General features: G+C 39.5%; 4 protein-coding genes and 1 pseudogene across 4 annotated transcripts; 2 read left to right on the top strand and 3 right to left on the bottom strand.

Annotated features, from left to right (window-relative positions):
* The first annotated feature begins 124 nt into the window (after positions 1-124).
* On the top strand, positions 125-2,051 carry LOC110749615 (P-loop containing nucleoside triphosphate hydrolases superfamily protein). The gene is made up of 4 exons (XM_021949759.2): positions 125-359; positions 484-526; positions 1,283-1,362; positions 1,491-2,051. Exons 1-4 carry the CDS (start codon positions 341-343, stop codon positions 1,910-1,912), a joined length of 564 nt encoding a protein of 187 aa, XP_021805451.1. The 5' UTR covers positions 125-340; the 3' UTR covers positions 1,913-2,051.
* Positions 2,052-2,305: 254 nt separating this feature from the next.
* LOC110749614 (cell division cycle 20.2, cofactor of APC complex-like) lies at positions 2,306-5,302 on the bottom strand. The gene is made up of 5 exons (XM_021949758.2): positions 4,740-5,302; positions 3,905-4,177; positions 3,517-3,786; positions 2,814-3,395; positions 2,306-2,726 (listed from the first exon to the last, which is right to left on the bottom strand). Exons 1-5 carry the CDS (start codon positions 4,836-4,838, stop codon positions 2,586-2,588), a joined length of 1,365 nt encoding a protein of 454 aa, XP_021805450.1. The 5' UTR covers positions 4,839-5,302; the 3' UTR covers positions 2,306-2,585.
* A 692-nt stretch (positions 5,303-5,994) lies between these two features.
* Positions 5,995-8,570, bottom strand: LOC110749663 (transmembrane protein, putative (DUF1218)). The gene is made up of 3 exons (XM_021949816.2): positions 8,252-8,570; positions 6,987-7,189; positions 5,995-6,633 (listed from the first exon to the last, which is right to left on the bottom strand). The coding sequence occupies exons 1-3, from the start codon at positions 8,345-8,347 to the stop codon at positions 6,291-6,293; spliced, it is 642 nt and encodes a 213-aa protein (XP_021805508.1). The 5' UTR covers positions 8,348-8,570; the 3' UTR covers positions 5,995-6,290.
* Positions 8,571-9,087: 517 nt separating this feature from the next.
* On the top strand, positions 9,088-9,834 carry LOC148297086 (putative galacturonosyltransferase-like 9 pseudogene; annotated as a pseudogene).
* Positions 9,835-11,357: 1,523 nt separating this feature from the next.
* ENH1 (rubredoxin family protein) lies at positions 11,358-13,187 on the bottom strand. The gene is made up of 6 exons (XM_021949677.2): positions 12,855-13,187; positions 12,518-12,751; positions 12,139-12,305; positions 11,958-12,042; positions 11,799-11,867; positions 11,358-11,707 (listed from the first exon to the last, which is right to left on the bottom strand). Exons 1-6 carry the CDS (start codon positions 12,993-12,995, stop codon positions 11,537-11,539), a joined length of 867 nt encoding a protein of 288 aa, XP_021805369.1. The 5' UTR covers positions 12,996-13,187; the 3' UTR covers positions 11,358-11,536.
* Positions 13,188-14,722: the final 1,535 nt, after the last annotated feature.

The following is a 14,722-nucleotide window of genomic DNA, read 5'->3' as shown; positions in this document are numbered from 1 at the left end:
CGCATGTTAAAGTTGCCTGCCAAATTTGAAAGTAATATAGAGGACCACTGTTAAAACTAGTGGCTTACGGGTTTAAAAAGATCACGGCTTTCACCTTTCACCTTTCACCTTCCTTGAGGGCGTGGGCGTATACCAGACGTGGGTTTTGTGTACCAAACGCTTGCTTATCATGTCAACGCTTCTTTTTCTTTTACGGTTACCAAACATTTCCACAGTTAGCCTCGTCGATCCAAAAAGCTCAGGTTTTTTTTATCTTCTGCTGCGATTTGCATGTACGTGCGAATGTATGAAGTTTGAAGAAAAGCATTCTTTGTAGATTCGTTTGATTGGTGCGAAGAACATGGCTTCAGCTCACGGAGGTAGGTATTGCACTGAATGTATGAAGTTAAAAGTGATCATAAAGAAGAAGAACTTTGTATCTGTTTTTGAATGGAAATTGATTGGTTGTGGATTGTGTTGCCTTTTCTGTTTTCGTTTTAACAGGGATGGCTGTTGTGATTATGGGTGTCAGTGGTGCTGGGAAATCGTAAGCCTTTATCTCTGCTTTCTTCTTCTTCTTCTCTTTAAATTCTGTGTAACCACCGGGTAGCATTGATGAGTTCATAAGTATTCTAATTTCTGGGTACGAAAACACACTCTTCTAGATATTAATTTCAAGGATCTTATAAAATTAACAATTCTTCTAGTTATGAATATGTCTGAAAATAGGCAAATAAGCCCTAGTCTTTTCTTGAAAGAGTTTCTAGAGCCCTTGATTTGTATGTAATGAAAGCCGCCTCTATATTACTGTCGTTTGATGTCATGACTGGAAATCTCAGCACAAGAATATCTCCAATGGGACTGCTAATTCTTGGAAGCTGATTTCCGTACATGTGATGGTTTCTTCAAATGTCCAGCTTTTTGTGATATTATAAGTAGAATTTCATTAGTTTACTCACTGTTAGCCTAAACAATATCATTTGTTTATTGATAAATCTCTCTTTCCAACCAATTCTAACTTATCATGTCACACTGAGCCAACAAACTCTATATTTCTTGAGGAGTTGCAGAGCCATGTTCAGGAGCACAACTGTGTAAGAAAAATATGGGATTACAATCATGTGTATGTTTCTTCGCGCTTCGGTTTACAACAGCACATTGGATCCTAATGACCTTGTCAAATGCCTTTTATGTGACTGGATTTAGATATCATGGCATAGTTAAGAAAGTTGTAGCTTCTTATATCTGATCTTTCACTTTTGTAGCTTCTGCTTCTCATGCATTTCAATATTTTGTTCAACAGGACGATAGGTGAGATGCTGGCAAAAGAGACGAACTCTAACTTTATTGATGCCGATGATTTCCATCCACAATCAAACAAAGGTACATGCAGCTTTGTATTTGATGTTGGCAACTTCTCTGATTTCTGATTTCATTCCAATATTCTACTATATTTGGATAAAGATGATAAACAATCTTCTATCTTCTGAAATACTCATTTCTTAAATTAGAAAAGATGCGTAAAGGGATCCCCCTTTCAGAGGAAGACCGAATGCCTTGGCTTGAAACACTTCGAAATGCCTTAAGAGAGAAGTTGGTCGATGGAGGAACTGTAATTCTTGGGTGTTCAGCTCTGCAGAAGCGATACAGAGAAGTTCTACGATCTGCCGACCCTAATTATGAACCTGGAAGTCATGTCAGTTTGGTGAAGTTCGTCCTGTTGGATGCTCAGGCAGAGGTGCTGGCTGCTAGATTAGAGAAAAGAATCGCAGAAGGGAAGCATTTCATGTCGCCTGCGCTTTTGCAGTCTCAGTTAGGCTTGCTTCAGATTGATGATTCTGAAGGGATACTGAAAGTCGATGCCACTTTAAGTCCTCAAGACATAGTAAATACCATTCAAAGATTGATTTTCAGCTTAAGATTTAAGATTTAAATTAGGAAGTAGCAGCCTAGCAGGAAAAATTGTAGATTTCTTCCCATTCGTTCGAGAGAATCTACCATCAAACATTGTTCTGAAAACTTTTTGGTGCAGATGAATGCCACTTTATTCGAACAGATTATTTGATCGATCATATTGGATGTGGATGTCGATATTTGCTTCTGCTTAATTTGATGGTGCCCTATCTTAATTTTCTTCCCATTCTAATGCTTCAATGATCAGTTTTAAAAGAGTTTCCAATCCATTGAGCACCCATTGCGTGACGTAGGAAAGGATATACATTAGCATGTTTATATGAAGATATATGATCTAATCCTATCCTGTGTTCTTTTGAATCAAACCAAACACTTCAGCATAAGTATCAAAGGCAGACAAAACACACAAAAGTTACGTGGTTCGGCAATTTGCGCCTACATCCACGGGAAAGTGAGAAATCCACTACTAAAAATAATTACAAGGATTTCCTGTTTGCCTACAACTCTTTATACTTTTATACAGGGAAGTTGTAAAAAGAATTTTGTACTGAGAGGTGCAGTGCACGTGTCTGAGACCTTGATGAAGAGTTGAAACACAACAAATATGTATTTTCTCAATTTAACTTGCGCTTCAAATGAAGAAATACTGATGCAAAAAGGCTCCATATGGATGTACTTCCTCATGTTCTTGATCAGCGGATACGATTCAAATGAGCAAAAGGCTCAGGGTTAGATTTCGGAGCTGGTTTAGCCACCTCAGGGACCCCAAACACATTCCAGAATCTCAGTGTTTCATCACCAGCTGCTGATGCCACTGTGCAACCATCTGGGCTCTGAAGATAATTTGCAACATAAGAGAATTTAGTATTTTGTCTAAGATGAAACTTGATTTATGACGATTATAAAGTTAAGGTTGTTACCTGAGCCATATAAAGAACTCTAGAAGTATGGCCAGTGAGTTCTGCAATTTTAGCCATTGATGGGTACTTCCAAAGAGTAAGCTGATTTTGGGTAAATCCATGTGAACTAAGCAGCTCTCTTTCATTCTTGTTCCACAGCAAAGCACAAACCTGAGAGCCAGTGTCGACTGAGTTCAGGCATGCACCTGTGTGAGTGTTCCAAAACTTTATGCACCGATCACCCCCACCTCCACCAGAAGCTAGTAAGTTGCCCTGGAAAGGACACCAAGCAAGGGCTTTCACAGCAGCTGTATGGTCTTCAAGCCTGTGAAGCCACTGAGTCGGTGAATTTGAAGATGCCACTGACCTGTCCCATATATGGAGGAGGTTATCATTTCCTCCACTAGCTAATTGCTGGCCTGAGGCTGACCATTTAAGCCCACAAACCTCTTGTTCATGTCCTCTGTATGTCTCAACAATGTGTGATCTAACTCTTACATCATTATTAACGATACAGCCATCCATTCCACCGGTTGTAAGAATGTGATTGTTCCATGCCAATGAGCCTACTCGGGATCTGTGGCAACCTCTCAAAGTTCTCAGCTAAAGAAAGAAACATCACAATAACCAAAAAAATGTTAGAAAAATTGGGCAGCAGGTAATATAAAACAGAAAGGGAGGAATACGAAGGTACAAAGATAAAAGACAACAAAAACAAACCAACCTGCTTATTAGCAGTCGAATCCCACAACTGTACTTCAGAATTGTCCAGTCCGATGGCAATGTGGCGTCCATCAGGTGCCCAGCTGACACTGGTAACAGGTCCGACTTCATCCTCAAACGTGGCAAGCTCTGAAGTAGAACCATTGGTAGCATCCCACAAATAAACTGTGTTTGCAAGAGCAATCGCGAGAACATTGCAGCTTCCCCAATCCAACAAATTCAGGTAGTAATCATCCACAAGGTCGGGAGCATCCAATGTCCTCTCTGAAGTCTGCATATATGATCAAATCATAAGTTGTCAGTTAAACACAAAAAATACTTTCAAAATAACCAATTAAGTTCAAGCAAATATAATCCATTCATGAGATCAAAATCAAATATACACGTACTTGAGGAATGTGCCTTCGGGGCTTTGCTGGTTTATCTTGTGGTAAAGAAGAGAACTCGCGTGGGAAGAGCTCTACAGGGGCCGGAGGCTTGTTCTTGAAAGCAAGGATTCGCGTCCGGTTCATGTTCATGGCCTCAGCCAACTGCTTCCGATAGGCCTCTCTAGATGGGGAAGATACCACAGCTGGGTTTTCCTTACCTTTCCTACCTTCAGTAAGCATGAAGTGCGCGAAATCAAAATCCATCGCTGATCTGTTGGGGATGAACCTGTCCAGCTGGTAGTAACATAACACAAGCACATCAGAATATCAGTCTATTAAATATTAAAACCCACATTTTAATCACATTTCTAACTGTTTTTAAAATTCAATTTAACATCAGATCCCAAAATAGATTAACAGAGCACCCTATACACACATGCGGGTAACCAGATTCAGAAATAAAAAGTCCAATGAATAAAGAAAATCCAATTAATAGTAAAACAGAACCCCTAAAATCAGCAATCAAACAGACTGAACACTAATAAAGATAAACGTCATATAAAGAACTTGGTATAGATCGGAAAATCCAATTCAAAGTAAAACAGAAAACCTGATTTCAGTAGTCATATAGATCGAACCCTAATTTTGAGAAAAAAAAACCCCCCACATCAGATCCCAAAATAGATGAACATGAACCCCAAACGCTATACATAGATATAAAAGCGTAAAAAGACTCGGAAATGAAAAGTCCAATCGGTAAAGAAAATCCAATTCACTGTAGAATAAAAACCCTAATTTCCGGTATAAAATGGATTGGACGGTAATAAAGATCGACGTGTAAAATAAAAAAGCTTACATTTTCCCTAGAATTCCTTTTCTGAAGAAACTGTTCTCGAAGAGGGCACCTAGAATCTGACTTCAAGATAGACGAAGAACTCATTGATCCTGCATCCATTATGTCTAATGCGCACAAAAGAATATATGTGTGTATATATGTGAAAAAATGAAAACGGTACGAAATAGCAGAGAAATCAAAAATGAAAATTCCTGCAAAAAGATGAATTAGTGTAAAAAAAACCAGGCCTGCAAAAGAGAGTTAGATTCAAGAATTGTATATCACTACGCAAGAAAAGAAAATTGGAGGCCGCGTTTTTAATCTCTGAGCGTTGCAAAGAATTGCGTATTCAGAGAAGAGGGGAGAGAGAGAGAGAGAGAGAGAGAGAGAGCAAGTGATTATTGATAGGTTGAATTAGTGGGTTTATATAATGATGAGATGAAGGGGATGACTAGGGTTTTCAGGTAGTCTGAATATAATCTTTGGATCTAATTTCAGAAGGAATATTTTGGATTTGGAGAAGACCTGCAACGGCTATATTTACACAGAGCCGTTGTAATTTTGTGTGACGAAAAATGCCCCCCTGCATCGACCCAGGCCATCGAGACGACAGACCATCCACATACAGGGGTACTACAGTAAAAAGACATTTACCACATTGGTCAAATACAGCACACCGCTGAGTTGGAATTCGTATCTAGTAATTTCTTTTTAGTAAAAAAATCCTATAATCTAACTTTTCAAATTTTCCCTTAATTGAAGGAGATTTTTTTCTTTTTATCGAAAAATTGGAGATTTTTTTAAAAATAAAGAATAATTGGAGGGTTAAAACGGTAAGATTGATGTTTTTTACAACAAAAAAAAGAAAAAAAAATTGGCAAGTTTGTTAATGCAATAATGGGGGAAGGAAAAGGAACAAATGAGGTTGGAATGCTCACCACTTTAACCCAAGTATGCTCATTACCCTTCTCAACATTTGACACGTGTCCATAAGCATAACTAGGGTTACAAGAAGGGTGGTGAGCATACCTTGGGTTAAAATGGTAAGCAAAAATATTTCCTGTAATTTTATATGGAACTATCAAACCCTCCCCCACCATTCTGTCAAAATTTCTTGAATTTTTTACAAAATATCTCCATTGGTCCATACATTTCTGCCAAAATCATAACAAAAAATAAAAGATGCTGGATCAAGAGTGGACAAAGTTTGTGAAACCATCGAATTCATCCATGCAATATGCCACAATCAAAAGTTTGGAGAGATTACTACCATGGATGAACCAGAAAGCATTTCCCTTAGGTTTAAATAATCTATTCAGCTCCTATTCAAACACATTCGGTTTCTTGCACAATGTGTGGTATAAACAAAATCAAATACAATCCTAAGGAACTCTAGCGACAAACCGAAACAGGGATTATAGAGCTATGCCACCAACAGATTATACACTGCAAGAAGAAAACTGCCCATTTCCTACAATGGCAACCATTTCTTCTTCAAAAACTGATCATAGGCTCTCTTACCATAAACGTTCAGTGATGCAACAGGAATAACTGAACAAAGATATATACGAATCATGTGAATTGTCGTCTCATGTATGTGTCTTCATGGACGAATACTGGTTCTTGAGTGGTACTCTGTGGAGGGAACTGGGGTTGCCCCATAGCTATTGCCCCTGGATTAGAAGGAGGAGCAGAAGTGCCCCATGGACTGTTACTGTCCTTTACTGAATTTAAGGTGACATAGTAGACAATTCCTAGTACCACACTTGCAAGTGACAAAGCTGCACCTCCAGCAAACACGCCAGGTTTCACAACATAACAGTAGTAGTTGCCAAAGTACATGCTTTCTACATCATGCTGATCATTGAGTGTAGCACCAGTGAGCAGCAGAAGAAACGCTATAACAAACGTGAACCTGCACCAGTGTGGAGTGTGGAGTATGGAGTGAAGCACATCCATTGTTAATCCATTTTAAACAGACAGAAAAATTTCAAAGCCAACTCAACTTACACGGTTAGATGCACCCAAAATAAGATGAGGAAATAAGTATTGGTATTTTCTTTTTAAACTGTACAACATTAAGAAACTGGCAAGATAACCAATCTTGTTTAACCTTTCAGCCTGACAAAGGCCAAACTGTCAAAACTAAGCATGCTTTTGGATTAGCAGCCCAAGTATAATATCATAAATGATTATAATAAAAGTATCAGACGATAAGAAGTGTTCTACCATCGATTCACCATTCACCAAGTTTCAGTTGAGAATTACCAGGAAACAACAAAGCAGAACAAGGCTACTGTCCAGTTAGAGTTGGAAGGCTGGGGGCTCCTCTTGCAACAAATGCAGCCCGTTGAAACATTTATAATTATTTGAGCTACCATAAGAGCCACCGCAGCAGTTACACCAAGACCAAGAGCTGGACTTCGAGGGTATTCACATTGAGTAGTGGAGACAAACTGAACCTGAGAACCCTGTAGGGTTATGAAACAAAGTAACAGATCATTTCCAGCATCGTTTCCACTACATACTGAGTGTCAACAAAAACTGGGGAAAAACTAAACCCAACATCAGGGACAACTTGTTCAAAGGTTTTAAACAATCCCTCCAAAAATGACAACTTGTGAGAATATCTAACAAATTGAGGTCCAACAATAACGGCCAGATGGAGAGGGAAGACATACTCTCTCCCTTAACCTCCATCTTAGATTCTTACACAAACACTGCTCTTTTGGCATTGAAGGTTAAGATGAGTCATTTGTTCAAAAAGAGAAAGATTAAGATGAAAGGATAGCGCGTAGAAGATGACACGAGATTTTTAATCAAGTTGTAAAACATTAAGGCACTTTCAAAACACGTTCTAATGCAGTGAACAACAGGCAAAATTGCATTGGAAAACGAAACTAGCGAGTTTGAGCACCCTCATTTTGGAACCCGCAAAAGTAGAAGCATTGAAAGCGAATAAAAGAGCTGAAGTTTGGAAGTTTATGCAGAGACATTCAAAGTCAACACCAAATATGATATTAATTTCCAGTCTGGCAGTCTTCTAGAAAGGGGTAGGAAGCGTTGAAGTCAGTCAAAGAAGAAGCCATTTTCTTATGAAGCCAAACTAAATAGGAGAGCTGGGTTCGGGTGCCAAATGAAAATATACGAAAAAAAAGGTTTCAGCTTTCGAACAGGAACTACAAGCAGAAGCAGTAGGAACAAGAAAAATAACAATAAAGAGGAAATTAGCGGAAAAGAAAAGAAATCATCCAAATTATTCTCAGTTTGGTCGAAGCAAAGTAAAAATTGAAGCGTCAAGCTTGGGAATTTTCACCCTAAGCTTTCAGTCCACCATGCTAATACAATTTCATGGTCTATTTTGGAATATTACAACAAAACTGAAGATTCCTCTTTCACTTTCCTTATTTCAGAGCAACCAAAACGCAGGGTTAGAAGAGTACATGAGCAGAAAGGAAACAAATTTGAACCAACTCATATGAAAAAAGGACAAGAAGATCTAAGCAAAACCCACTTAATATTTTTCGATTTACCTTGATTCTTGTTTTCTCTGCACCAAAACCTGTTGCAGCTGATAATAGCCCCAAGAGACCCACTGCACAGCAAACCAGCAGTACCTTTCTCTCCATCTCTCTATCTCTCTATCTCAGCTAAAAAGAAGCTCTCTACTCTCTCTCACTCCTTCTCTTTCTTGCTATTTCTATTTGCGTATTTGGGTTGGGCGTAGATTTCGATTGTCTCAACTCTGAAGAAGAGAATACGTAAAGTCGGCGAAGTACTGTGGTGAGTTGCGTGAATTATGATGTCCCAAGATGAGGAGCCCAGAGGGCACTACCGGACTGGAATGGAACAGGTAAAAAAGCGCCAAAAAAGAGAAAAAAAAACAAAGGTTATAACTTTTTGGGTTAATTACTGTAGACGTCCGTGAACTATGGCCCCAGTTGCAATTGGGTTCGTGAACTAATTTTCATGGCAATTACATCCTTTAATTAGACAATTAGTTGCAATTGGGTCCTACCGTCCAATTCTGTCAATTTATCTGTTAAAATAAGGGGTAAAAGCGTCTTTTCGGGGTAAATAAATAATATACAGTTTGTAAAACTGAAAAGAAAAATTAAAAAATCTGGAAAATAATAATAATAATAAAATAAATAAATAAACTTAAAAATAAAAAATCCAAATCCAAATTCCTCTCTCTCAGAGCTCTTCCTCTCTGTCTCTCCCTCTCTCCTGCAACCCATTCCCCCTCCTCCTTAGTCCACCCCCTCAAAACCCAAATCCAAACCCAACCTGCAACTGGGTTTTGAGCATGAGCTGCCCTGTTTTGGGTCTGAATTTGAAGAGCTTGGCATTGGCTTGCGATCCCTCGCTTGTTCACGTCGCGATGACCATTGATTCAGAGTACTTGAGAGGCACCATGGCTGCAATTCACTCTTTTCTCAAGCACGCTTCTTGCCCAGAAAACACCTTCTTCCACTTCATCGCCTCAGATTCAAGTTTAGTCAATTTACAGGACCTCACTCGCATTGTCCAATTGACCTTCCCTTCACTGAGTTTCCGAGTTTATGTGTTCAGGGAAAGCCGCGTCAAGAATCTGATTTCGTCTTCGATTCGACAAGCTCTCGACAACCCATTGAACTACGCGAGAAACTACTTAGCTGACTTGCTCGACCCCTGTGTGGAGAGAGTGATTTATCTCGACTCTGATGTCATAGTTGTGGATGATGTGCAGAAGCTATGGAAGATCTCTTTATCTGGGTCGAGAGTGATTGGTGCTCCAGAGTATTGCCATGCAAATTTCACAAAGTATTTTTCTGATGGGTTTTGGAAAGACTCTGAGCTCTCTAAAGTTTTTGAAGGGAAAAAGCCTTGTTATTTCAATACAGGTGTTATGTTGATGGATTTGGTGAGGTGGAGAGAGGGTGAGTACACGAAAAAGATTGAGAATTGGATGGAGATTCAGAAGGAGATGAGGATTTATGAGCTGGGTTCTCTGCTGAGCCCAATACTACTGATACTACTGAAGTACTCTGTTGAGTCCAGAAAATCAATTACCCAACAAATATCAAACTTGAAATTTCAATACCCACATAAAATCTCAGCCCCAAATAGCTGAAACTTTATACTTTCAACAAAATCAAATACACCCAGCATGGCTACAATTTCAGATCTCAAATAACCATAATTTCAAGCCACAAAGAAAACCCAGAAACAAAATAAATCTAGAAAACACAAGGGTTCATAGCAATGAAATTCAAAATGCATTGAAATCTCAGGTTTTTTTTCTTTTTCTTTCTCCTTCATTTCTCTTTAAGTCAGTTTTGGCTGAATCGAATTCCTGGTTGTTCTCTGAAGTTTCAAATCCATGGAAGCACAAACCACCCCGCAACTGAAAAAACCTCCAAAACCCAGCAAGCCCATGACAGAGCTATGGTGGTTTATCGCCGCAGCCGTCTGCGTAAAGCTGCTTCTAATCCCAGCCTACAAAAGCACAGACTTTGAGGTCCATCGCCACTGGCTTGCTATAACCCACTCTCTGCCTCTCTCTCAATGGTACTTTGACGAGACCAGCCCTTGGACCCTTGACTACCCTCCATTCTTTGGGGGCTGGGCAAGAGCGGAAGGTAGAGGTCATTTATGTCGAGGCTGGGTTTTGGCTGTCTCTCTGTGAACCTCTCTCTCTCCTCTCTTTTTCTCTGTCTTTGTCTGTCTCTGTCACTCTCTATCTCAGTCTATGAACTCGCAACAAGGAAGGGGTTTGGTCGGCAAAGCTATGAACTCGCGAAGAAGTAGGCATGGGTGCCTTGATGGTTTTTGGGGATGGCTAGGTGGTGGTCGGTAGACGATGGTTTGGAGACAGAGCGAAAGAGAGGGAGAGACAGCGAAAGAGAGAGGGAGAGACAGAGCGAAAGGACGCTTTTACCCCTCATTTTGACAGATAAATTGACAGAATTGGACGGTAGGACCTAACTGCACCCTATTGTCAAATTAAAGTACGAAATTGCCACAAAATTTAGTTCACGGACCCAATTGCAATTGGGGCCATAATCCACGGACGTCTACAGTAATTAACCCTAACTTTTTATAACTATCTTCGATTACAAGGTGTATTTATTTTTCCTTTTGGGTTATTGACCGAAATGGTCCCTCAACTTTTGCTTCAGTTTCATTTTGGTCCACCAACTAAATTTTTCTTTTCAATAGTCCTTAAACTTTTCATTTAGTATCAAATTAGTTTTATTGTCAAAATCTGTCAATTTTACCGTTTAATTAAAGTGGATCTCCATATTTAAGTACAAAAAAAGGAGCCCAAAATGAAATCTCAGCCCAACAACAGCTCAAACAAACAAAAGGCCTAATGGCAAAAATGCCCAAGCAGAGAAAACAATAACCAAAAAGAGAGAAGAAGGTTTTGCAACTTTTTTGTGAAAAGATCGGAACAAAACGTCCTGTTCTTTGCAATTGTCTGTTTTGTGTTTCCAACCCCAACCAAACGTTCCTCTTCTCATTCGCCATTCTTAATGGTTCGTGGAAATTTCATAACATGCGTAGGCGGACGAGTAGTAGTACTGCTGTATAATAATCAACTTGGAGCCAACCCAACTCCATGGTTTTTGTTTTTGGCTCATCCCATATATATACTTCTGTGAACCAAATTTATTTTAAACCAGTGATGAAATTGAACCAATTCCATATGGTTTTTAGAGGAAATTACACTCTTGAATAATTGATGCATGATCGGAGGACTGAGGGGGCAGTATAATTTTAAATGTACTAGTAATGTTATAACTAAACAGGAGGAGGAATTAAGAATGTTTTCATTGAAGACCATATACAAGCAATGCTCCAACCCCGGCAAGACCAGCCAGAAGGCCAATGATGACACCAATCGGAGGCAAACCACCACCAATTGCTTTTCCGGTGTTCACGTCGTATTGTGCAAACCTCTTCTTTGGTGCTCTGCATTGAGGGCATACGTATGCATCCGGCTGCATTGGCATTGCATTGCATTTTATTAATATAAGATTAAGAAGATAGCTTATGCATGCATGCACATCAAAAGCACACTTGTCCAATTACCTGCTCTTCAAAAGGCTTCTGTAATGTGTATATGAATCCACAGTCAATGCATATATGAGTAGCTCTAGCCTGAAAATGGTCAATGGCGCACCAAATTCAATGTGGAAAGTAACAGAAGCTTGTGAGAGTTTATAGGGAAGGGAATGGATTGAGTCTTGCCTTTTGAGTCTCAGTTAGTTTCCTTCCAAAGCGAGGAGGAGCCGGACGCTTTGGCAGTCGTTTAACATCTACAGGAGCACCACCCCTGCATTAAAAATGATCAGAAATCACTTTGCAACTTGTGTTTTGGTATTATATATTTCTTAAATTTGCAATCTAAAACAAGTGATTGAAAGAGAACCTGCTAACTACAAAGTAAACAGAGTCTGGCTTAGCTTGGACGGCAGTTTTTGTAAATCCCAGCTTATCTGCCGGCCATAATTCATCGCCAAAGAAGCTGCTAGTGTAGATGACCTGGTCCCCTGCCTTGAGCCCTGCCTTTGCTGCATTCCCACCTCCATCCACGGCCTAAATCAACGACATATATAATTTAATTAATTACAAAGCTGCCATCGCCATGCCAATTGTATCATATATGATATATTTATTGGTGTGGAAATAATTTTATAGAAGGCTCATTGAAATTAGATCATTTTGCTTCCCTGCTTGGTACTGCACCTGCTACATTAATTAACATAATAAAATATTAAAGCAAATTGCAATTGATTGAAGATTCTTACAGTGATGGTAACACCACCTCCGGCCTTTTGACCCAAAGTGAGGCCTAATGGCTTGTCAACCTCAGCCTCAATTGTCTTTGAAGCCCCGGCAGTTTTTGCTGTAATATTCCCAAGCCTTGTTCTTGTTCTTGTGTTGCCAAAACCACTCCTCTTCTCAGCCTCAGCTACCGCTACGAAAGAATCAAAGACACCCCTTTTGTCTTCTCCAAGCGACAAGCCTTGGAAGCTACTTTTCTAGAGAGAGAGAGAGAGAGAGAGAGAGCAATCCTTAAAAGACAGGTTCTGGAAGAAGGGCAAGTGATATTTTGGGCATTAATAGATACAATTGGGTACGTACCTGGCATTGAATTGGTGGCAAAAGTTTTGGACTTGTAAGAAGCTGTGGAGTTTTGATGGAGTGGTGGTACTGGTGCCTGTTGAAGGTGGCAGAGCAAGAAGAGGAGGAGGAGGCAGCTGCAGCAACCACCGCTTGTGACATGTTTGCTGCTACGACCAAACTATAAAGCGTACGACCAGATCAGACAGACAAGCTGGAGAAAGATAGAGCGAGGCAACCACACGCCCTCTGTTCTTGTATTCTTCAAGGTGGTGTTTGTTGAAGCTGTGTACAGTGTTGCAGCAGGACCAGATAAACTTTGATTGGCATTGGAAGATTGGTTGACAAATAGCCACAGGATCGGCTTTGAGTTTTAACGGCTGGCTAGCCACAAATTACGAGTAGCAATAATACTTTTCAAAAATAAAAATTAAATTTTGAGATGTTCAAAAAAGGGCTGACTGGCCCAAAAGGTTCAAGCCGGCCCAGCAATACGTTTATAAGCGGGTCGAATGCTTAGCCAAGCCTGGCCTACCACGCACTCAGGCATCATCCTCTCTTTCGCGGTCGAATCGTGAATGGTATTTCTTGCTCTAATGGAAATTAATTGAAATGGACCCTCTCCATTCTATAGGCCTCATATTTTGGTCAGTTAATTAGACTCTGTTGGTTGGCGCAATTAATTTTCTAAATAACGAGCGACCGATAATACCACTCATTCATTTTACACATTCGACCATTTAGCATAAGCTGCCTCTTCACACATTGTTGCTAAACAAATTTAACAATAAAAACGAAGACTACACATGTTCCGATTCAAATGATCACACATTTTTCTCTTAGCACATATTTAATATAAGTTAAACATATCTTAGTAGAGAAAAATCCAAACAAAAATATTTTCTCCACGTAATTGTTGTTTTGTCTTTAGTCCTTCCATATATATAATTTTTTTTTATTACATGTACGATCATTTGAATCGGAAGGGAGATTTGTGTTAATAATATTTATTAGTTTTTTCTTGTAGATAAATAAGAAAAATACAATATATACCCATATTTGAAATCGAGATTCATGCTAACATAACATTGTTTGTACCATATATGACTAGACCCTCTTATTAAGATATGTGATAGTAGACAAATGCTCATGAGGCTCAACCAAGCCGCTAAAGCCCACAAAACTTCCATAGGCAAGGTTAGCCTTCGGTAACCTAGCTGCCAAATTGGATTGTCAAAAGCACCTCACAAACTATCCCATATATGGACTCATGACAGTCTCTCACACGATGTCCACAGTCTCACATCAAAATACAACTCAAGGTGCTTCCCCCTAAGGATCTATAAATAGGGCTTTTGTCCCAAGACACCAGGTAATAGTAACTTGGCTCAAGTACCCTTACCCTGTCGAATTACTTATCTCCCTTCTCTTTCTGCTTATTTAAGCATTTGAGAGCTTTCGGCCTGTACATCAGTGTCTAAGGTCGCTTTTTCCCTTCTCCTTGCAGATCACTCTCCCTTTTGCTGAAGGATCCACAAGACCAAAGGCAAAATTACTTCTAAGTTTAGTCTAATAGTGGTCATTCATTTTTAGACATAAAAAATTTGGCGTTGTCTGTTGGAATCGAACCCCCGACCACACCACGTGAAGGAGGAGTTTTTCTACACACTAGATGCCAATCTCCTGCGTGGGTGTTGAGCACCAAACCAACTAGGTTACCCACCATTGGCCAAAAAAAAAAGGGTCCAATATCTACCTTATTTTAATAACAACAATATTAACTTTTGGGTTATGGCATAATCCATGTTTGCCCAAACACAACGGAATATTCGAGTTCCCCTTTAGCATAAAAAAGGACTTGAATTGTTAATTCGAGACTCTTTATTTTT

The sequence above is a fragment of the Prunus avium genome, chromosome 2 (assembly GCF_965620075.1).
Source record: "Prunus avium chromosome 2, drPruAviu1.hap1.1, whole genome shotgun sequence".
NCBI classification, from domain to species: Eukaryota; Viridiplantae; Streptophyta; class Magnoliopsida; order Rosales; family Rosaceae; genus Prunus; species Prunus avium.
This window is presented reverse-complemented; position numbering and strand designations above follow the sequence as displayed.

Coding starts and splice junctions, on each gene's coding strand:
- LOC110749615 (XM_021949759.2), top strand. Junction 527..1,282: donor GTCAGTGGTGCTGGGAAATC/GTAAGCCTTTAT, acceptor TTTGTTCAACAG/GACGATAGGTGAGATGCTGG. Junction 1,363..1,490: donor CCATCCACAATCAAACAAAG/GTACATGCAGCT, acceptor TTCTTAAATTAG/AAAAGATGCGTAAAGGGATC.
- LOC110749614 (XM_021949758.2), bottom strand. CDS start 4,838: ATGGATGCAGGATCAATGAGTTCTTCGTCTATCTTGAAGTCAGATTCT. Junction 4,178..4,739: donor AAAGGAATTCTAGGGAAAAT/GTAAGCTTTTTT, acceptor TGTTACTACCAG/CTGGACAGGTTCATCCCCAA. Junction 3,787..3,904: donor CCCGAAGGCACATTCCTCAA/GTACGTGTATAT, acceptor TCATATATGCAG/ACTTCAGAGAGGACATTGGA.
- LOC110749663 (XM_021949816.2), bottom strand. CDS start 8,347: ATGGAGAGAAAGGTACTGCTGGTTTGCTGTGCAGTGGGTCTCTTGGGG. Junction 7,190..8,251: donor CAGAGAAAACAAGAATCAAG/GTAAATCGAAAA, acceptor ATAACCCTACAG/GGTTCTCAGGTTCAGTTTGT. Junction 6,634..6,986: donor TTCTGCTTTGTTGTTTCCTG/GTAATTCTCAAC, acceptor ACACTGGTGCAG/GTTCACGTTTGTTATAGCGT.
- ENH1 (XM_021949677.2), bottom strand. CDS start 12,995: ATGTCACAAGCGGTGGTTGCTGCAGCTGCCTCCTCCTCCTCTTCTTGC. Junction 12,306..12,517: donor GAGGTGGTGTTACCATCACT/GTAAGAATCTTC, acceptor TCGTTGATTTAG/GCCGTGGATGGAGGTGGGAA. Junction 11,868..11,957: donor AACTAACTGAGACTCAAAAG/GCAAGACTCAAT, acceptor GACCATTTTCAG/GCTAGAGCTACTCATATATG.